This window comes from Symphalangus syndactylus, chromosome X, assembly GCF_028878055.3.
Source record: "Symphalangus syndactylus isolate Jambi chromosome X, NHGRI_mSymSyn1-v2.1_pri, whole genome shotgun sequence".
Classification (NCBI taxonomy): domain Eukaryota; kingdom Metazoa; phylum Chordata; class Mammalia; order Primates; family Hylobatidae; genus Symphalangus; species Symphalangus syndactylus.
The window spans coordinates 109,462,040-109,484,858 of NC_072447.2; the positions used below are offsets into that span (position 1 = coordinate 109,462,040).

Consider the following 22,819-nt stretch of genomic DNA (forward strand, 5'->3'; position numbering starts at 1 on the left):
AGGAAGAAGAAGGCAGTAATAGTAGTAGCTTCACTAACACATTAAGACTAGTGTCATGGTATACACGGTAGAGCAATTATATTCAAGGATAATTAAATATAAGCAGCTACTGAGGAAAGTGCATTGGAGAAATTGTACATTGAAACGTTAGTAACAAAATGTATCCTTTGCACCCATTCTTTCAATCAAAGCATGAAGCTTAAGCAGCAAATTCAAAGATTAGCTCAGACCCCAATTAGTCCCCCTTGAGGTCCAGGATAAGATTCCTAATAAAATTGTAAATTTCTGCACTGTTGTTTAGGGGACTTGGTATTGACAGTTCTTTCTTTCCTTTCACAATTAGTAACTGAGTTTCAGATGAGATTTAAAAATAAAAATAAACAAGAAATGAGCTTGCCTGCCTGTGGCAGCATGCACTCTAGCTAATCTGCAGATGCTATAATTATGCAAGGTGCTGATAGATTTGTCTCTGGGCTGGTGGTCAGGATCCAGATGAACTGCTGCAGTTGCTGCTTTATCATCACAAATGTTCTGCACTTCTTAGCAATTCCCAAGCCTAAACATGATGGAATTTAAAGAGGCACCATAGCCTTATATCCCATTGAGATGTGCTGGGTTAAGCGCCAATTCATCTCTTTCCATTCGCGGGTTTAGGGGGAAAAAGTGTAGATGTGTGGGGTGTCCTACAGGGATCATGTTTCAACTGGCTGTTTGCCACAAAGCCATTCCCATTGGACTAGGAACCCTAGTGTAATTATTGTGGAGTCAAAGAGGCTAAAACCACTGACTCAGTACTGAGCTCTTTACCTGTCTACTGCCTACAACATATATCCTGTTTTCCTATTCATCCTGCAAGTGGGGACTTGGTCACAAGGGGACACCAAATAAGACAATATAAACTTCATTTAACTTCATATCTAAATTGACCACACTGGTAACTGTCTTCTTTACAAGGTCATCATGAAGATAATATGAGCTAATGTATCTGAAAGCACCTTGAAACTTATGAACCACCTATAAATGTAAGACACTTAAAATTATCATTAATATTAGTGAATGTCACTTCAGCAATTGATATTTAACAATAATAAAATTAGGGTAAATACATCTATAGTCCATGGCGGAAGATAAGGGAAGGGGAAAACAATGACCCCAAACTCATCCTGCTGAAAGCAGAGCAAGATTGTCATTTCCATACATGAAATACATTCCTTACAATTGCTTCCCACCTATCACATTCCAGTTAATTCATTTGGAAGAAGGAAATATTTTAAAATAAGATTGCCTTAGAATAGTTTCCAGCAGCTAAATGTCTATAATTTGGATGTGTAAGGTAAATTGACAATAATTCTATAAAGAAATCAAAATGGATTTTTTATTAATAAAATGAAAAATGGCTGGATTTAATTTTAATTTTATTTATGTTTTGAATACATAGCATATGCAGATGGTTCAAAATATAAAGGCATATAGTGAAGATTAAATCTTCCTTCTGCCTGCCCATGCCACCCTTTCCTTACCCACCACAGTTACTCACCCATCCACTCCCTCTCTTCAGAGGACACCACTGTTACCAGTTGCACATGTATCCATCTAGAAATATTTCATACATATACAAACATTTATATATGCATATGTATGTTTTATACTCAAAATAGCATGCTGAGCATACTATTTGGGACTTTGTTTTTTTCATTAAACAGTATGTCTTGGAAATACTTTCATATCTAATCTGCAGATTTACCTAATTCTTTTAAACAGCAGTATCATAATATATCATTATATGAAATCACCACAATTGTAACAAGCCCCCTACTATTAGAAATTGAGGTTGTTTCCAATATTTTACTATTACAAATAATAGCAAAATACAACAAAATTGAACATCTGATATAACTGGATTTTAAATTCAAACATATACATTTTGTTTAAAGTAGATCCCTCATGTTTCTAATAATATTTAAAAATCAGATTATTAAGAGTAACTGTAGTATTTATGAAATGAAGACTAGACATTATATTAGTAGGTCTAAATTATGCCAAAATCAATTAAAACAAAAATGTTGTTCAATTCCGTAAGGACAATACATATTTTATGTCATCTTGAATGATGTGTTGGAAAAATGAAGGCAATTAATTCACTAAAATTTTTCCACTTCAGGCAGCTCAGGTATTAGGAAGAGAAAGCTAATGTGCCATAAAGCTCTTTCCTAAGTATATTTCTGGTGCATTTGTTTATTATCAACAACTATTTTGGGAATCTCTCCAAATTTGTATAGTTCCCTAACCTTACCTGTCCTGTAACCAACTTGTATTTCTCTTTCTCTTCTAAATATTCTGCAAATAGTATGAGATCTTCTCTCATGTTGGCAGGGAAGTCCTAAGCTAGTCAATTAATGGTGGCTTAATCATTATAGCACAATCCTATGCTATTCCTCCTGTGAATTATAAAGAAGTATAAAACATTTCTTTTTAGTAGGTAAGAGTCCAGTTGGATACTTGAAGCAAGACATAAATACAGAATCAGTTAAAGGGAATTCAGGATATAAACAATAGTTTGATATAAGGGTTGTTTTATGACAACGGTACACATGACATTATGTTTCTGCATGCTGAGTCCTCTCATTTCTTTCTTCCAGTTGCCTCTCAGATTTGTCTTCTCAAAAAAAAAAATTCCCCAAACTCCAACCTGATGTGACTGCTCACCACCACCCATCCCCACGCACTGCAGCATTGTTTCCTCAACCTCTTAGTTTTTTGTTCTTCTCTCAGCCCATTCCACATATCAAGCCAATCATCATTAGACATCACTTCCTTTGAGTCATTTTTTGTTTCAAGATCTACAATGACACTCCAGCCTAGAACATCATGTCCAAATTCCTCTACCTGTTACTCAGAGTCCTCCAGAATTCAGCCCCATCCTACCTATATAGTTTCATTTTTAATTCATGGTGCTCACAAAACCCCTTCTCATCAGGCTCATTTTCCTCAAAGCATATTATGCTTGTGAAGTTCTACTCTTGTGCCTTGGTTTATGTTGTTAATCTTTCCTGATAATCTTTTGAAAATCTTTTTGAGAATCTTTTCTTCTTTACTCTGTGCCTTTCCAAATCTTCTCCATCCCTTAAGTTTCGTATGGAGATCCATTCTCTTCATAAAACTTTCCCCAAACCTTCCAGCAAATATTGACCTCTCCTTTCTCCATTTCTTTTCCACCGATATATAGCCTTATAGCTCAAATGCTATATTCTATGTTCCATTCTCTATTATGGTGTGCTAGTCCTGTGTTCATAGTCCTGTATTATAAATTGAGGGCAAAGATAAAGACTTTACTTTCTTTCCCTTTAGTACCTAGCACAAGACTTGGAGTGCAAAAGATGCTTAATTGGTATTTTTGATCAATTATGCTAATGAAGATATCATTGCTTTATTATATTGTTTTGGAGGTTGCAGTGGAGAGTGGGGGATAATTCAGAGGTTTAGAAGATTCATGTCACTAAAAATGTCCATTAGGATAATATTTCATTGAGAATACCACTACAAAGCATATAGGAGGACTTACTATTTCTCAATTATACTTTTAAAATATATATTTCTTTATACTTACAAATTTATAAAAACCACCCAAAATAGTCCATTTGTTTCATTTTGTTGGAAAATGTAGTTGTCAAAATGGCCTATTTACAGTGAATCAATAGTGCTCTAAATGTGCTGGGAAATGGATATTGTATGCATAGAGTAACAACCAAAGTAGGAAGTAGGAACACTGTCTAATAAATGTTTACACACCATCAAGTCTACAAACATTAAATATCATACATGATAGAATCTTTCTCATCCTGTAATTTATCTCAATTTTTCCATTGCTTTCTTTCATTTTCTTTTCTAGCTTTACTCACAGACAAGCCTCCCAAGCCATTGTTCCCCATGGAGAATCAGCCAAGTGTTATAGATGTCCAGCTGGGTAAGTCCCCTCCTTGGAGTAACACTTCCTAAACTTGCCCTCTGTTAACAGATGGGGAAAATTGCAAGAACCAGGAAAGGTTTATTGCCACTGTTATTACAAGCAAATCAGTTTGTGTTCTGCTCATTTGTAACCCTGGAGTTCAGTGCAATAGCAGTTTGAGGAAATGAGTTTGTATTGCATCAAAAAATGGTAATACTAATTAGTTACACTGGGTATTAAGTGTGTTGTATGACAGAGCTTTTTAATTCTATGATTGATAGATTTATGAGTGTCTTGCATTGGTGATGGGTACAGAAAACTTTTCATACATGTCAGCCAAAATTTTTATTTGGACAGCATTAACTCCTGGAGACCAAGCACTTCTTAAAATAACATACAACCCTTCAGTTTCGCCTTTAAAATGATTTGATAATATTATTTTCAATATCACAATCCAGGGCCATTTAAAACTTGTTTTTAGGTTGGGATCCTGAATATTTATGAATCATATGATGTTGGGAAAAGTGACAAGTTGACTTATGAGTGCTACTGTCCTTTTACACACTCAAATAAGAACACAAGGTGTTACACCTCTTTTAGAGCTCCTACTGCTAATCCTTGTAATTTTAAGTACTGTAAGCTAAAAACTCAGAGGCCTGCTAGGATCTCTTTCAAATTGTGGCCTTTAATTTAAATCATGCCCTTTAACATTTGCGAGATTTCATCTGTCTTGGATTTCATTCTAGTATTCTAAATTTCTTCAATTCTAAACAGAAGAACCACAAGAGAACTGAGTAAATATGCTTGAAATGTATTGGTCTTACACTGAATATATGATTTATTGATATTTGTGACCATAGTGGTCTCTATCCATTATACAGCCAGGGAGGACAAATTGATCCCAATTTTCACTCACTTAGAAAGGTTTTTGTTTTTGTTTAATTTTTGATTATTGTGGGTACCTAATAGGTGTGTATATTTATAGAGTACATGAAATATTTTGATACAGGTATACAATGTATAATAATCACATCAAGGTAAATGGGATGTCCATCACCTCAAACATGTATTCTTTCTTTGTGTTACAAACAGTCCGGTTATAATATTTTAGTTATTTTAAGATGTACAATAAATTATTGTTGACTGTAGTCACCCTGTTGTGCTATCAAATACTATATCTTACTTATTCTAACTATATTTGCATGCCCATTAACCATTCCTACTTCCACGACACCCAAAACCCTTCCTAGCCTCTGGTAACTATCATTCTACTCTCTATCTCCATGAGTTCAATTGTTTTAATTTTTTAGTTCCCCAAAATAAGTGAGAACATGTGCAATTCGTCTTTCTGTGCTTGGTTCATTTCACTTAATGTAATGGCCTCCAGTTTCATCCATGTTGTTGCAAATCACTGGATCTCATTCTTTTTTATGACTGAATAGTATTCCATTGTGTATATATACCACATTTTCTTTATCCATCTGTCTGTTGATGGACACTTAGGTTGCTTCAAAATCTTGGCTATTGTGAATAGTGCTGTAATAAACATGGGAGTACAGATATCTCTTTGATATAATGATTTCCTTTCTTTTGGGTATATGCCTAGCTGTGGGATTGCTGGATCATATGGTAGCTCTATTTTTAGTTTACTGAGGAACCTCCAAACCATTCTCCACAGTGGTTGTGCTAATTTACATTCCCACTAGGAGTGGACATTTGGGTTCCGTTTGCTCCATATCCTCTCCAGCATTTGTTATTGCCTCTCTTTTGGATGAAAGCCATTTTAACTAGGGTGAGATGATATCTCCTTGTAGTTTTTGGAAGTTTTGACTCAATTTTTGATCTTTATAATTCAATTGGGATTGTTGGAAGCTTATTTATATCTTGAAAATAAGAGACAGAAAATTATATTCCTAATGTTCACTTTTCCAAAATGAAATATAGCAAATAGTAGTTTTTAAATAAGCCTAGCAATGTGAGTACCAAAGTTAAGCATTTTAAACAAAACAAAAAGAAATTAATAAACATGTTGTCAAGAGTGGACTGTGCAAATGGTAAATATTTGGAAATAATGAAGTATTAGACTGTAGCTCTTCTTATGTCCCCTATATTGTTTTACAGTCATTATATTTTGTTAGAGCCAAATCTAGATATGCTGATACCCTTACTGACTGTATGATACATTTTGCTTACATTTATCTACCTTGAACTGGGATAAAAATATTCCAAGGGAACTTTGTGTTTCCAGGGGTTACATGGAGCCATATGCTGGTCTTGTATGATTAGTTTACATGGAAATTCAAGTGGATAAATTGTTTTCATTTGGCATGAAAACAATTTATCCACGTATATCTATCTATCTATCTATCTATCTATCTATCTATCTATCTATCTATCTATAGAAAGCAACATTTGCATGATGAAATGTACATTATAAGCCCAGGCCCGGTGGCTCACGCTTGTAATCCCAGCACTTTGGGAGGCTGAGGAGGGCAGATCACAAGGTCAGGAGATCGAGACCATCCTGATTAACATGGTGAAACCCCGTCTCTACTAAAAATACAAAAAAGTAGCCAGGCATGGTGGCAGGCACCTGTATTCAAAGCTACTCGGGAGGCTGAGGCAGGAGAATGGTGTGAACCCCATAGGTGGAGCTTGCCGTGAGCTGAGATCATGCCATTGCACTCCAGCCTGGGCGACAGAGCGAGACTCCATCTCAAAAAAAAAAAAAAGTACTTGATAAAATAAACAAATAAAATGTGAGTAAATTTTATGTTTATGGTCCCTGGAGGAATACCTTCTGTACTCTCTTCTGCTATCAGGCACACAACAGCAAAGTTTGAAAAGTATTGATCCAAAGCAAGGAGAAGGACCATTGTAGAAGATACATTCCATTCAGATTCACTGGGTGCAACACCTGTATGTACTGTTCAGGACATCTACAAGATGTGCACTTTGCATAAACCTGTATTCTAACATAGATATATATACCAAAATACCCTACCAAATACTACCATCCTATAAGATTACTAAAATAATTTACTTCCAATTTACATTAGATGTAAGGCTGAACTTTTCGGGTTTTAGTTTGTAACACAAGTGGAAACAACTTTATTGACAGAAAGATGGAGACCTGCGTATTTTTCATCCCAGAAAGGCTGTTACTCTGAGATGTTAAACAACCATATAATTCAGAGAAAGAAAAGCAAAATCAGTCAAACCAGATCTCTGGTGTTTCAAGGAGCACGTGACTGATTAATTTTAAGTGATTTTAACTCTTTCACGGATTTATTTAGTACCATTTATTCACAATTGGAAATCATTTTGTAAGTTGCTCTTATACCTCAATAGTCAGATGACATTATGAGCACTATAAATGTCAAAGAGCTCCTCCGTGTGAGTGAGAGTTCTGCAGTCAGGATCATGAGACATTAGAAAACACCATGTGTAAAAAAGAGATAGAGAAGGATAACTGGGACTATTGGATATTTCTGTCTGTCTGGAAAACTTGAAGAATTCAGTAAGGTAATGAAAACTGGAAATTGTTTTCCTTCAGTTTCTGAAGTTTATCAAACACACTCAATTCTGGACATCCTCAAGCTAGAACTAAAATTAGAGCTGCCAAGAAATACAAAAATCCAATCCATATGGCTAAACACATTATCAACTTTGGGTTTCCCAAATCCCATTACTTAAAATTTTAGACAACATCATGGTAGATTAAAGCTGGCCATAGATTTTTGGCTACTTCTAATATCTAAACTTGATTTTTCATTCTTCTCTCATTGAATCTGGGTTGGCCGTCGGGACACACTTGACCAATAGAGTGTGGTAAAAGTGATGTTCTGAAATTTTAGAAGCTGAATCAAAAGAAACTTGCAACTTCTGTCCCAGTGTTTTGGTCCACTCTGAAACCACCATGCTGTTTGAAGTTTAAGCCACATAGAGAGGCACTAGAGAATGAGACACAATATGGTGGGAGAGAGAGGTCAACTAGCACCACGACACCAATATAAGTGAAGAAGATATCTTGGAAGTGGATCCTCCAGCCCTAGCTTCCCTGGCTTATGCTATGTAGATCACAGACAAACCACTGAGCTGAACTCTTCTCAAATTTATGACCCCAAAATTCATGAGCGAAGTAAAGTGATTGTCATTGGCCATTAAGTTAGGGGTAGTTTGTTAAGTAATTAGTAGATAACCTGAACAAACATTAATTAGTTTATCTAGAGCATTATTAATTTTATTTTTCCCATGGACAAGAATTTCATGCAGCAATTTTATGCAAAATGAGACACGTGTTAGGAAATACTTGAGTATCGGCTTCAAGGTAGTTGTAGAAAACATGGTCTGGAATAAATGTTTATGTGTTCATTTGAGGGTTACACTCTGTTCTCAGTTCTGAATATTTCTAAAAGGAATTCATTAAATGAAAAATTTCAGTAGAAATAAATACTTTTCATGCATGGAGTTGGCATCAGTACAGATATTTTGTTATGTCTCTAGAGAAAAATAAACATCTTGACTTTCTCTCTCCTATAGTGGAAGCCATTAGTCATCTGCAAAGTTCTAGAAATTTACATACGTTTTTGCGGACTTAGTGATGACAGTTTGGTTGTTGCTAAATTTTGTTCACATTGTAATACTGAAAGAAGATTAATCTTCACCAAATAACCATATATTTTGAGATGATAAACACATTCTTAACAAAATAATCTGAAAACTATTGCTCTCACAAAACAAGTCTATGTAACTAAAGTTCCTTGTGGTAATGTATGATATATAAAAGATAAAACAATGTACAACACACACGTACAAAATTCCAATTTGGTCCTGTTATCCTTTATTTTTTCTCTCTCTGAAGGTAAATTTAACTTTAAATTTGAGAAATAAACCTTGACTATACCAGGGCTAATTCTTTTCTCAGCAGTTGAAAAATATATGTTTTCAATAATTTTTTCTAAGTAAAACAACACTGTATTACAATATATAAACTTATTTTACACCTTTAATACCAATTTATTAAAATATTGTAAGGACATGTGCCCCATTTGAAATATATTCATGCTAGATAGACCCTTTTTCATAAACTACTTCTTTTCGTGAGACCCAAATGCATGCTTTACAAACTGTAACACACTCCTGGAAGCTTTGAAAAAGTCATGAACAAATTTGCATGAAAGATTTGAGATCTGCTATCTAATTTTAATTAAAGATGAGGTTGAAAATGTGCTGTATTCTTCTGACTGATGATGATCATTTTCTTTTCCTTTCTTCCTTCCTTCCTTCCTTCCTTCCTTCCTTCCTTCCTTCCTCTCTCTCTCTCTCTCTCTCTCTTTCTTTCTTTCTTTCTTTCTTTCTTTCTTTCTTTCTTTCTTTCTTTCTTTCTTTCTTTCTTTTTTCTTGAGATGGAGCCTTGCTCTGTCACCCGGGCTGGAGTGCAGTGGCACGATCTCGACTCACTGTAACCTCCGCCTCCCGGGTTCAAGTGATTCTCCTGTCTCAGCCTCCCAAGCAGCTGGAATCACAGTCACGTGCCACCACGCCCAGCTAATTTTTGTATTTTTAGTAGAGATTGGGTTTCGCTGTGTTGACCTAAGGTGGATCAGAAAAACTCAGACAAGTAGAACAGTCCAAGCTAATTGGGTTACTTTTGATGTTTCAAAAAGCCAATAGTTCATTTCTAGACAAATCTGATCCAGTATAAAAAATTCTTTTTCTTTTCTATTCTCATTCAGAATTTATTTTATTTTTACAGGCTATTCAAATTCATATTTCATGAGTGTGTTAGGTGCCATTGGCTCAAACTGTCTCTATGTGTGTAAGAAGTGTTCATCTTCATCAGAAATCGATTTCCCTAGCATATCAGTTTCTACTGAAAATTATATCAGATCCCTTAAGAGACCAGTGTAAAAGACTCTACAAGAGAATATATCAAAATACAACATTTAATTCAATACTCAGGACTAGAAGGCAAACAAATAACCAATTTAATCCCAAATCAGGAAATAAGCTATTCAACCAAATCTATGTTTTTTATAAAACATTATTTACCTGAAAACATTTATTGAGTTCTTACTGGAGGCCAGCATATTAGATCCTGAAGATATAGAGGTGAATTAAATGAATTTCTTGGCCTTAAGGAGTTCTCAATCTAGTGGGGAAACAGATGTGCATAAGTAGAATTGCATCGCAATATGAGAACCGCCAAAAGAGGGAAAAAAGAAAATGATTTTTCTTGTGGCAGGGCCTCATGTACTAAAGGTTCTATGTGCTTAGGCTTTCACTAAATACAATGACAAAATTCTGTAGCTTCAACCCAATTACTAGATTTATCTGAAAATAATTAAGAATTACCAAGAATAGACCTTTTGAAATCATAAATTGTCCACCATTTGCTTTAATGTGGCAAATACTAAAAATGGAAATTTATGATACCCTTGAATCAATTCAGTTTAACAAAATTAGTCAACTCCTTCTAAAGTTGAAATAAAATGAACAATCCAAAGCAAGTCAACAACTGAGCTAAATGTCAAACCAGAATTATTGTTTTTTTATTTTTCTATTTTTTTCTTATACTTTAAGAAGAAAATGTGGCACATATACACCATGGAATACTATGCAGCCATAAAAAAGGATGAGTTCATGTCCTTTGTAGGGACATGGATGAAGCAGAATTATTGTTAATACAAATAGTAATACATGATTATTTCATTAGCTGGAGTCATAACTTGGCATATGCATTGTGTGTATAATGGTGGAAGCAAGGGATTTTTAAAATTTTTTATATCATATTCTTACCCTCTTAGTGTCAAATAACTCCTTAAAAACTTTTACGTAATCTTGAATAACTGAACACTATGGAGACTTTGGAGAGTAAGACGGAGGGTATTATGAACTTACTCAGCTTTCTTGGCACACATAATTGGAGCGAGTTCATGGCAGAATTTCCTCACCCTTGTAGACATTCTAGGATTAGTGAGTTGTTTCCAAAAGACCTATTTATTCAGGATAACACGCATAAGCTTAGCATGACCTACCCCAAACTGAAAACCATTCTATTGCCCAGATCATATACCATGTGCATTATTTACAACTTTGGAAAATCTGGGCCAAGCCTTTTCCTTAAGAGTTGGCTGCAGTATTAATGAGTGAGACTGAAACTGGTTCCCTTCCTTTGTCTAAGTTTCTATAACAGCTGTGCTTGTTGTGAGATTTTTTAAGAATGAAATGGGAAAAAAGCTAACAGTTTACTAAATAGTGTCTGATTGTAATCTAACAATGTGATTACGAACATCTCTTAAATAGCATGATTGTTAACCAGTCCTCTATGCATACATTGGTGTTTGGGGGCATTGCTTAGGCTTATGTCTTATCGAGATACTGATACAAGTTTGATGGTGTTTCATCATATTTTTAAAAAGCCAAAACCATGATTTCATATATTTGGAACCAAAATTATTTGAGAATTTACTAGGTACTAGGCACTAAAATGGGTATTTGCACATACAGTGTCTTATTACTCATAAGAGCTCAAAGTAGTAGTAGATATTGTTGAATTATTTTGCAGATGAGGAAACATAACCACAGACAGATGAAATAGCTTACATGATGTTATATAATTAGTAAGTGACAAAGATGGGATTTCAACAAGATCTGTTTCACTCTGAAGTTTTTTCTTTTTATTATAGCACACTGGGTATGGTAACATTATCTAGACCCCAAACTCTATCCTAGGAAAAAACTATCATTCTAATAAGGACAGCTAAATAATATTAACAACTATAGTAATTATTATTTAATAACAGCTCTACTATTACAAATAATAATGTTATTACTCTACTTACTATTATAATTTAATAACATTTCTAGTACTGCTAAGAATAGCAATTATTATTATAATAATGCTTATTTAATAATAGTTCTACTACCACTAATAATAATTATTATTTGTAGTGATAATATCAGTAGTAGTAGTGGTGGTGGTGGTGGTGGTGGAGCTGTCACTTATTGATTGCTTACAGGGTGCTAGGCACTATATTAAATACTTTATATAGCTTATTTTATTTAATCTTCCCAGCAACTCTTTGTGATAAACCCAACTACTTGCCTCATTTTAACAGTTTTATTATTATATTAGTCATATACCATACAATTGGCAATTTAAAACATCCATTTCAATGATTTTTGGTCTATTCACGATGTTGTGCAAGCATCACCAGAATTCGGTAACATTTTCAACACACCAGAAAGAAACTCTGTACCCATTGACAGTCACTCCTCAGTCCCTCATCCTCATCCCTATCCTCAGCTTTAGGTAGTCATTAATCAACTATCTGTAACTATAGATTTGCCTATTCTGGATATTTAATATGAATAAAATATATAACGTGGTCTTTTGTGATAGGCTTCTTACATTTAGCATAGTGTTATCAAGGTTCAATCATTGTTATTGCATGTATAAGTACTTCACTCCTTTTCATTCCTAAATAATAATCGACCACATTTTATTTATTCATTAATTAGTTGATTGACATTTTGATCATTTGTACTCTGTGGCTCTTACAAACAATGCTGCTGTGAGCATTCATGTACAAATTTATGTGTGGACATATGTTTCCATTTCTCTTGTGTATACGTAGGAGTAGAATTGCTGGGTCATTCAGTCATTCTATGTCTAACCTTTTGAGGAACTACCAGACTGCTTTCCAAAGAGACTGTACCATTTTACATTCCTACCAGTAATGCAAAGCGTTCCAATTTCTCTACATTCTTGAAAGCACTTGTTATTTTCTTATTTTTAACATAATTATTCTAATGTGTATGTAGTACTATTGTGGTTTAAATTGTGTTTTTTATTTATATTTCCCTAATGGTTAATTATATTGAGCATCTTTTCATGTGCTTGTTGGCCATTTGTATGTCTTTGGAGAAATGTCTATGGCCCATTTTTTAAATGAGGAAAATGGGCTGGGAGAAGTTATACAACTTGTCCCAGCTAGTAAGCAGCTTGAAAGTAGTGAAGCTAAAGTTGTCACTCTTAAACCTTGCCATATTCCTACTAATATTAGTACTATTGTTTACAAGGTCCTCTTGTACTTCTGCTCTTTCTTAAAATAGATTTTTGGACAGAAGGTGAGTGATCATATATATGGAAGTTAAAGGGGTGTCTAGTGTGAATTGATTCAGTGAGAAAATAGAAATTATTAAGAGCATTGTTTTAACTTTAAATCTTTGTAACTCAAGCCACAACTCCTTTTTAAATAAGAAACTAATTTGTAAGCAGTACATATGCCTGAAAACTAGCTGTGAAGCACAAGACAATATAGGAAAGTTTTCTGGAGGGATTTACAGTATACTTAAATGGCCAAAAATTGTATGTAACCCAGTATCTGAACAGAGATCAAGAAATTAATTTGTATCATTCAACAATAGGAAGTATAGATTAAAGAGACTTTAAAAATAAGTTAGAGAACTCTCCACTGTTTGAATTGTTAGGAATAAGTGTCAACTGAGTGCACTGTTCCCCAAAAGCATATGATATCTGTGTTGATATCAATACCATCAGCTTTGCAGCACTTCTCAGCAGTTTCGTCTTCTAACCCATCTTATTCAGTGGGTTATAGATGCTTTTTAAAGATCTGGAAAAGAAAAAAAAAGCTACAAATTTTGACTATGTCTAAAATGCCACATGAACTGGGAAAAAAAGAAAATTATGATCTCTTTTAATTCAAATATTTTATATAATTTTATGTAAATAAAGGCAGATTTTATAGACGAGCTTGTAGAAAATTGAGTAAGCTATTATCTGGCTTATTCATAATTGAGGTAGAAGGGTATTCTCATAATTGAGGCAGAAGGGTAGCTTTGTATCATTTAGATAATTCCATTAATTGTCCTCTATACTTCATTTAAATAAATTTGGCTTAAACTTTGGAAGATCTTTTGCTCCTTTAATAATAGCTCTTTCCAGAAATTACTTAGATATATCAGGAGTGGGATATAAATTTTGGTCCTTTTTTGAGGGGTCAGGGTCTCGCTCTGTCACCCAGGCTAGAGTGCAGTGGCATGATTCTGGCTCACTGCAGCCTCAAACTCCTGGGCTCAAGTGATCCTCCTGTCTCAGCTTCCTAAGTAGCTGGGACTACAGGGACACATCACTATGCCTGGTGAAGTATTTTTTAACATTTTTTGTTGAGACAGAGTCTACATAGAATAAGGACAAGGCAAGAGATCTGGGAAAAAATACTCAGAGATCTGTGAAACTACAACTAGTAGTTTATGTTCAAGGTAGTAACTTGGAGTTTGGAAGCTTAGAGGTTGCAGAAGCCCCGGCAAGGTGGTAAGCAAAGAAGTCACATCAGAAAAAAAGAAAAACTGATCTAGGGTTTCTAGCAGGGTGGAAAAGTCAAAGGCTGAAAGCCATCACAAATCAGGCAACAAATGGATACTGAAAGATCAAAGACAGTGGTACTAAACCTGTAAGAGTTTGCTCTTGATTCCCACAAGAGAAAGATATTGTCACTGTGGACATAGCCACTGAAAAGTAAAGTTTGAAAGAACTGGGTCTTAGAGTGATGCAAAAGAGGGCACACCTGGCAATTAAGATACGTTAAAGCAAGTCCTTTGGCTGAAAAAAGGAACTCCTTCAAAAAGTGTATAATGTAAACTTGGCCTGATACCAGTTCTAATAAAAAGTCGAGTCTTTACCAATATCTGAATTTCAAAAAAACTGAATTAATAGTATATTCATCAAGTCCACAAAAAAGCTTTGATTTTGTTTACAAATGCAATATTAACCTAGGAAAAGAGCCTGTGTATATTGAAATGTGGTGTATATTTGTAAGACACTTATTTTCCCAGAACAAGAGGAGCTCTGACTCACTGAGGGCCTGTATCAATTTCATTTATTTTCCTTAGTTATGAAGGTGTTGACTGTGTATCTGTTACTATAATGATGATTTTACATTTGTTGTCAAGTTGTTTGATAAAATTGTAACTTGGTGAGATGATAATCATGGTGTGTCTTAAGGCTGATTGTTGGCAAAAGAACAAAAACAATGTGAACATGTGATGGAGAGGGGACCTACAACAAAGGAGAGGGAAAATTGTGTCAAGGTACAATTTGAAAACTCCTGTAAACCAAAAATAAAATTCTAGGCGTCTCTCCCTGCCCCAACCATCTGAGTGGACTCCTCCTGTCTGCCAGGGTGTTCCAAAGTTAACATGAAAAACTGGTTCAGGCCATGACAGGAAGGGAGGACTGGGCATGTCTCATTATACTCTACTCCCTTTTAGAATTCAGGAAAAGCTGACCAGCATTTAACATCAACACAGACCTTAATTCTGATAAGAAACATATACAGTCTATTCTCTCTGAAGCCTGCTTCCTGGAGGCTTCATCTGCATGATAAAACTTTGATCTCCATAGCCCCTTATTGTAATCCACACATTCTTTGTGATTGATAATAACTTTTTTTTCTTTTTTTTTTTTTTTTGAGACGGAGTCTCGCTCTGTCACCCAGGCTGGAGCGCAGTGGCGCGATCTCGGCTCACTGCAAGTTCCGCCTTCACGCCATTCTCCTGCCTCAGCCTCTCCAAGTAGCTAGGACTACAGGCGCCCGCCACCACGCCCGGCTAATTTTTTGTATTTTTAGTAGAGACGGGGTTTCACCGTGGTCTCGATCTCCTGACCTCGTGATCCGCCCACCTGGGCCTCCCAAAGTGCTGGGATTACAAGCGTGAGCCACTGCGCCCGGCGATAATAACTTTCAACCAATTGCCAATCAGAACATTTTAAAATCTACCTATAGGTGTGGTGTGGTGCTGAAAAAAATGTATATTCTGTTGATTTGGGGTGGAGAGTTCTGTAGATGTCTATTAGGTCCACTTTATGTAGAGCTGAGTTCAATTCCTGGATATCCTTGTTAACTTTCTGTCTCGTTGATCTGTCTAATGCTGACAGTGGGGTGTTAAAATCTCCCATTATTATTGTGTGGGAGTTTAAGTCCCTTTGTAGGTCACTGAGGACTTGCTTTATGAATCTGGGTGCTCCTGTGTTGGGTGCATATATATTTAGAATAGTTAGCTCTTCTTGTTGAATTGATCCCTTTACCATTATGTAATGGCCTTCTTTGTCTCTTTTGATCTTTGTTGGTTTAAAGTCTATTTTATCAGAGACTAGGATTGCAACCCCTGCCTTTTTTTGTTTTCCAGTTGCTTGATAGATCTTCCTCCATCCCTTTATTTTGAGTCTATGTGTGTCTCTGCACGTGAGATGGGTTTCCTGAATACAGCACACTGATGGGTCCTGACTCCTTATCCAGTTTGCCAGTCTGTGTCTTTTGATTGGAGCATTTAGCCCATTTACATTTAACGTGAATATTGTTATGTGTGAATCTGATCCTGTCATTATGATGTTAGTTGGTTATTTTGCTCGTTAGTTGCTATAGTTTCTTCCTAGCCTCGACGGTCTTTACAATTTGGCATGTTTTTGCAGGGGCTGGTACCGGTTGTTCCTTTCCATGTTTAGTGCTTCCTTCAGGAGCTCTTTTAGGGCAGGCCTGGTGGTGACAAAATCACTCAGCGTTTGCTTGTCTGTAAAGTATTTTATTTCTCCTTCACTTATGAAGCTTAGTTTGGCGGGATAGGAAATTCTGGGTTGAAAATTCTTTTCTTTAAGAATGTTGAATATCGGCCCCCACTCTCTTCTGGCTTGTAGAGTTTCTGCTGAGAGATCAGCTGTTAGTCTGATGGGCTTCCCTTTGTGGGTAACCCGACCTTTCTCTCTGGCTGCCCTTAACATTTTTTCCTTCATTTCAACTTTGGTGAATCTGACAATTATGTGTCTTGGAGTTGCCCTTCTCGAGGAGTATCTTTGTGGCGTTCTCTGTATTTCCTGAATCTGAATGCTGGCCTGCCTTGCTAGATTGGGGAAGTTCTCCTGGATAATATCTTGCAGAGTGTTTTCCAACTTGGTTCCATTCTCCCCATCATTTTCAGGTACACCAATCAGACGTAGGTTTGGTCTTTTCACATAGTCCCAAATTTCTTGGAGGCTTTGTTCATTTCTTTTTATTCTTTTTTCTCTAAACTTCCCTTCTCTCTTCATTTCATTCATTTCATCTTCTATCAGGGATACCCTTTCTTCCAGTTGATCGCATCTGCTACTGAGGCTTCTGCCCCAGGGATCTAGAACTAGAAATACCATTTGACCCAGCCATCCCATTACTGGGTATATACCCAAAGGGCTATAAATCATGCTGCTATAAAGACACATGCACACGTATGTTTATTGCGGCACTATTCACAATAGCAAAGAGTTGGAACCAACCCAAATGTCCAACAACGATAGACTGGATTAAGAAAATGTGGCACATATACACCATGGAATACTATGCAGCCATAAAAAATGATGAGTTCGTGTCCTTTGTAGGGACATGGATGAAACTGGAAAACATCATTCTCAGTAAACTATCGCAAGGACAAAAAACCAAACACCGCATGTTCTCACTCATAGGTGGGAATTGAACAATGAGAACTCATGGACACAGGAAGGGGAACATCACGCTCCTGGGACTGTTGTGGGGTGGGGGGAGGGGGGAGGGACAGCATTAGGAGATATACCTAATGCTAAATGACGAGTTAATGGGTGCAGGAAATCAACATGGCACATGGATACATATGTAACAAACCTGCACATTGTGCACATGTACCCTAAAACCCTGAAGTATAATTAAAAAAAAAAAAAAAAAAAATCTACCTATAAACTGGAAGTCCCGTGCTTCGAGTTATCCTGCCATTCCAGACCAAACCAATGTGTATCTCACATGATTGATGTCTCGTGTCTTCCTAAAATGTATGAAGGCTGTGCCCTGACCCACCTTGGGCACGTGTTCTCAGGATTTCCTGAGGGCTGTGTCAAAGGCCATTGGTCACTTACATTTGGCTCAGAATAAATCTCTTCAAATATTTTACAGAGTTTGATTCTTTTTGTTGACACTCTCTTAGCTCAATTATGGGAAAATGAAATTTCTTTAGAAAGAAAGAGAATCATGCTAACTTTACGTAAGATAATTAAGGAAGGTGAAGGGTTAACCCTTTAACAATAGTACCTCATATTTATGCAGTATATATTTCCAAGGCATTCAAAGCATGTTTTCAGGCGTCATTTAATTAATTTCTTTAGTAGTTCTGTAAAGTATGATGAGTGTAAGATATCATTCATTAACCATTGACACGTGCAGTGATTAAGGTTCTTTGTGACACTCACAGGCAGTTTAATTGAGCATACTAGTGAGGAATCAGCTAGATCAGTAGTGAATAAATGATTGTTAGCCTGATCATTATTAGTCAGATCAGAATTTCTGTAACTCTACTATTATGTATGTACACCTATGACTGCTATTATATATATGTAAAATTTATAGCAGGGATGATGTGTGTACTCACTTCTGTCTGTTTCCACTTCCTTTCTCAGTCAAGTGGTTTGCTTATTAACCTAATAATAGCCGTTCTCATGAGTGACCACTTTGTATATAAAGTAGCTCTTAAACTTTACAGATTACTACTCTGCTTGCATTTACTTTTTGGTTCTCAATGTTGATTCCTGTGACTTTAGTTTTTATATTCTTTTGATATACAAAGAATTCTTAAATATATTTATTGGGTATATATGACATTTAAAACCATATAATCTATAGTGATCAGATGAAGGCAATTAGTGAGTGAAATGTAAATCAAAATCACAATAAAGTATCATATCACCTCAGTTAGGATGGCTATTATTAACAGGACAAAAAATAACAAATGCTGGTGAGGATTAGAAGATACTACTATGAACGATTATAAAAACTGAAGAACTTTGTCAACAAGTTCGAAAACCTAGAGGAAAGGGATAAATTCCTAGATACATACAACCTACCAACCTACCATTGAACCAGAAAGATGTAGAAAACTTGAACAGACAAAAAATGAGTAAGGATATTGAATCAGTAATAAAACCCCCCAACAAAGAAGATCCCAGGACCAGATGGTATTACTGGATAATTCTACTAAGAACTAATTGACAGTATTAATAATAAATGTTAATTAAATCATTAACAATAACTAAAGAAAAATTAATTCCAACTTCTCTTAAACTCTTCCAGAAAATTGACGAGGAGGGAATTCTTTCAAACTCATTCAGCATTACCTTAATACTAAGGCCAGACAAAGACACTAAAAGAAAAGAAAACTACAAGCTAATAACTCTGATCAATATAAATACCAAAGTCTTCAACAAAATACTAGCAAACTGAATTCGACACCACATTAAAAGGATCATACATCATGACCAAGTGAGATTTAACCCTAGAATGCAAGGAAGTGTCAACATATGAAAATCAATGAATGTGATATACCACATTAGCAGAACGAAAGATAAAAATCTTTAGAACACGTGAATATCTCAATAGATACATACAAAGCATGTGACAAAATTCAACAACCTTTCATGATAAAAACACTCAACAAAATGAAAGCCATATATGAAAGTAGTCCACAGCTAACACCATATTTGATGATGAAAAATCAAAAGCATTTCCTGTAAGATGAAGGACAAGGCAAGTATGCCCACTCTTGTCACTTCTATTCAACTTAGTAATGGAAGTCATTGCCGGAGCGATCAGGCAAGAAAAAGAAACAAAAGGCATTCAAATCAGAAATAAAGAAGTGAAAGTATCACTGCTCACAAATGGCATAATCTTGTAGGTAGAAAAACCTACCAGTTCCACCAAAAGTTAGAACTAATAAATTCAACAAATTGTAGAATACAAAATCAATATTCAAAGATCATATGCATCTTTATAGACTAAGAATAAATGATCCACAAATAAAATTGAGAAAACAATGCCATTTATAATAGTATGGAAAAGAATAAATTACTTAGGAATAAACTTAACTAAGGAGGTGAACGATCTGTATACTAAAAACCACAAAACGTTGCTGAGATAAAGAAGGCACAAATAAATGAAAAGACACCTCACATTTATGGATTACAAGTCTTAGTATTGTTAAAATGTCCATGATTACCCAAAGTGATCTTCAGATTCAAGACAATCTCTATCAAAATCCCAGTGACATTTTTTTTTGCAGTAGATAAATCAATCCTAAAATTCATATGGAAACACAAAGGTCCCTAAATAGCCAAAACAATTTAAAGAAAGAACAACAAAGCTGAGGCCTCAAACTTTCTGACTTCAAAACATACTACAAAGCTACAGTAATCAAAACAGTGTGATACTAGCATAAGGACAGATATGTAGAACAATGGAACAAAATAAAAAAAACAACAGAAATAAACCCATGTATATTTTATCAAATTACCTTCAACAAATGTACCAAGACTAAACAATGAGGAAAGGATAATCCCTTAAACCAGGGGTCCCCGATCCCTGCGGCCACAGAATGGTACCGGTCTGTGGCCTTATGGGAACTGGGCTGCAAAGCAGGAGGTGAGTGGTGGGCAAGCAAGCATTACTGCCTGAGCTCTGCCTCTTGTCAGATCAGTGGCACATTAGATTCTCATAGGAGCATGAACCCTATTACGAACTGTGCATGTGAGGGATCTAGGTTGCATGCTCCTTATGAGAATCTAACTAATGTCTGATGATCTGAGGTGGAACAGTTTCATCCTGAAACAATCCCCCTACACTGCCCCTGTTCATGGAAAAATTGTCTTCCACAGAACTGGTTCCTGGTGCCAAAAATGTTGGGGATACAAACGATCTTGGGAAAACTGGATATCAATATGAAAAATAATGAAATCAGGCCCCTTCTCTTATACCGTACACAAAAATCAACCCAAAATGCATTAAAGAATTAAACATAAGACCTGAAACTATACAACTCCTAAAAGAAAACACGGGAAAATCATAACACTGGTCTTGGCAATGACCTTTTTTTAATGTGACACCAAAAGTATAGGCAACAGAAGCAAAAAATAGACAAGTGGGACTACAGGAAACTGAAATGCTTCTATGCAGCAAAGAAAATAATCAGCAGAATGAGAAGACAACCTACAAAATAGGAGAAAATATTTGCAAATCATATATTTAACAAAAGTCTAATATCTAAAATATCTGAGTAACTCCTACAACTCAGTAACAAAAAACCTGCAAAAATAAACTGATTGACTACAGATAAAAACTTTGCATAGACATTTCTCAAAGAAGACATACAAATAGTCAACAGGTATGTGAGAAGATGATCAATATCACTAATCATCAGGGAAATAAAAGTAAACCATAATGAGCTATCACCTCACACCTGTTAAGATGGCTATTATTATAAAAAACAAAACAAAAAGAGAGAGAGAAAATAAGTGCTGGTAAGGATATGGCAAAATTGGAAAGCTTGTGCACCATTGGTGGGAATGTAAAATGGTGCAACCTCAATGGGAAACAGTATGGCAATCCTTAAAAAATTAAAAATAAAACTACCATGTCATCCAGCAATTTCACTTCTTCTGAGTATTTGCCAAGATGTGGAAACAACCTAAACATCCATCAGAAGATTAATGGATAAATAAAATGTGGTCTATACATACCATGGAATATCATTCACATTTGAAAAAGAGGGACATCCTGTCATATGCGACAACATGGATGAACCTTGAAGACATTATGCTTAGTGAAATAAGCCGGTCACAGAAAGACCTATACTGCATGATTCTGTTTACATGAGGTTTTTAAAGTAGTCAAACTCTTAGAAGCAGAATATAGAATGGTAGTTGCCAGGCACTGGTAGAAGTAGAAGTTGGAAGTTGCTGTTCAATGGTTATAGAGTTTCAGTCATGCAAGATGAAAAAGCTCTAGAGGTCTGCTGTACAACAATGGATATATAGATAACAATACTGTATACTTACAAATTTGTTAAGAGGGTAGACTTCATGTTATATGTTAGTTACTACAATGAAAAAAAAACCCAAAAATACAAAACAGTTGGTGAGAAGTGTTCTAACAGGCATCTATTAACTCAGAAACCTGAGGCTTAAAGTATATTCTTCCCTCTACCTTGTCTTACATAATGTGCCAATAATGCCTAGAGATCTTCCTGCTTAGACTGTTCTATATTATTGCTTTAGTAACTTCAAATTAGGATCCCATATTTTTGTTGGGGCAAGTATTACAATCAATTCCGAATTGGTCTCTTTGCCTCCTCTTTCTCATCCTTAATAAATTCTCATCACTATAACCAGAAAATAATTCTATGTTAAAATGTAAATCTTATGCATCTTTCCTGATTCAATCTCTTACATAACTCTCCCTTACTTGCCCAAAAGAGATAATACTAATTCCTTACATTGATTACTGGTTGCCATCTACTTCTTCAGTCTCATCATTCTTGCTATGTCAAACTGTTTTATTTTTGTTCACACAGGAACTCATATCTCTTCTCACTCCCAACCTCCTGGCAAACATGTTTTATACACCAATGTTGAGTTTATCATCACTTCCCAATGATACCTTTCCTGATCCCTGAGCTGCAATTCCAGGAAGAAAATATGTATCCCTTTTATGTCTCTACTATACCTTATGAATTATCCTGTCCCAGCATGTATAGATTTTAATTATATCTTCATTTGTTGATATGTATGTATCTCTTACTAGACTGTAAAACTGATAGTATTTGCTTCAACATTTCTTTTCCAGCAATAAGCACTGTGCCTGATGCTAAGGAAATGTCTATTTTGTGTATGTATGCACAGTCATATGTATGAACAAATGCACAGATATGTGAATGAATGAAAAAACAAGTGAATAAATTTCTATGATAACTAAATTTCAGATGGTTGGCAACTTCCTTCACTGCAGCCCTCCCATTAATTTCCTT

At 35.4% G+C, this 22,819-nt stretch overlaps 1 protein-coding gene across 1 annotated transcript in view; it reads left to right on the forward strand.

Annotated features, from left to right (window-relative positions):
• Positions 1-22,819, forward strand: part of IL1RAPL2 (interleukin 1 receptor accessory protein like 2) — a 599,554-nt gene that overhangs the window by 301,432 nt on the left and 275,303 nt on the right. Inside the window, exon 4 of the mRNA XM_055267708.2 lies at positions 3,890-3,964. Within this exon, the coding sequence (XP_055123683.2) occupies positions 3,890-3,964 (75 nt within the window). The remainder of the gene's footprint in view (positions 1-3,889; positions 3,965-22,819) is intronic.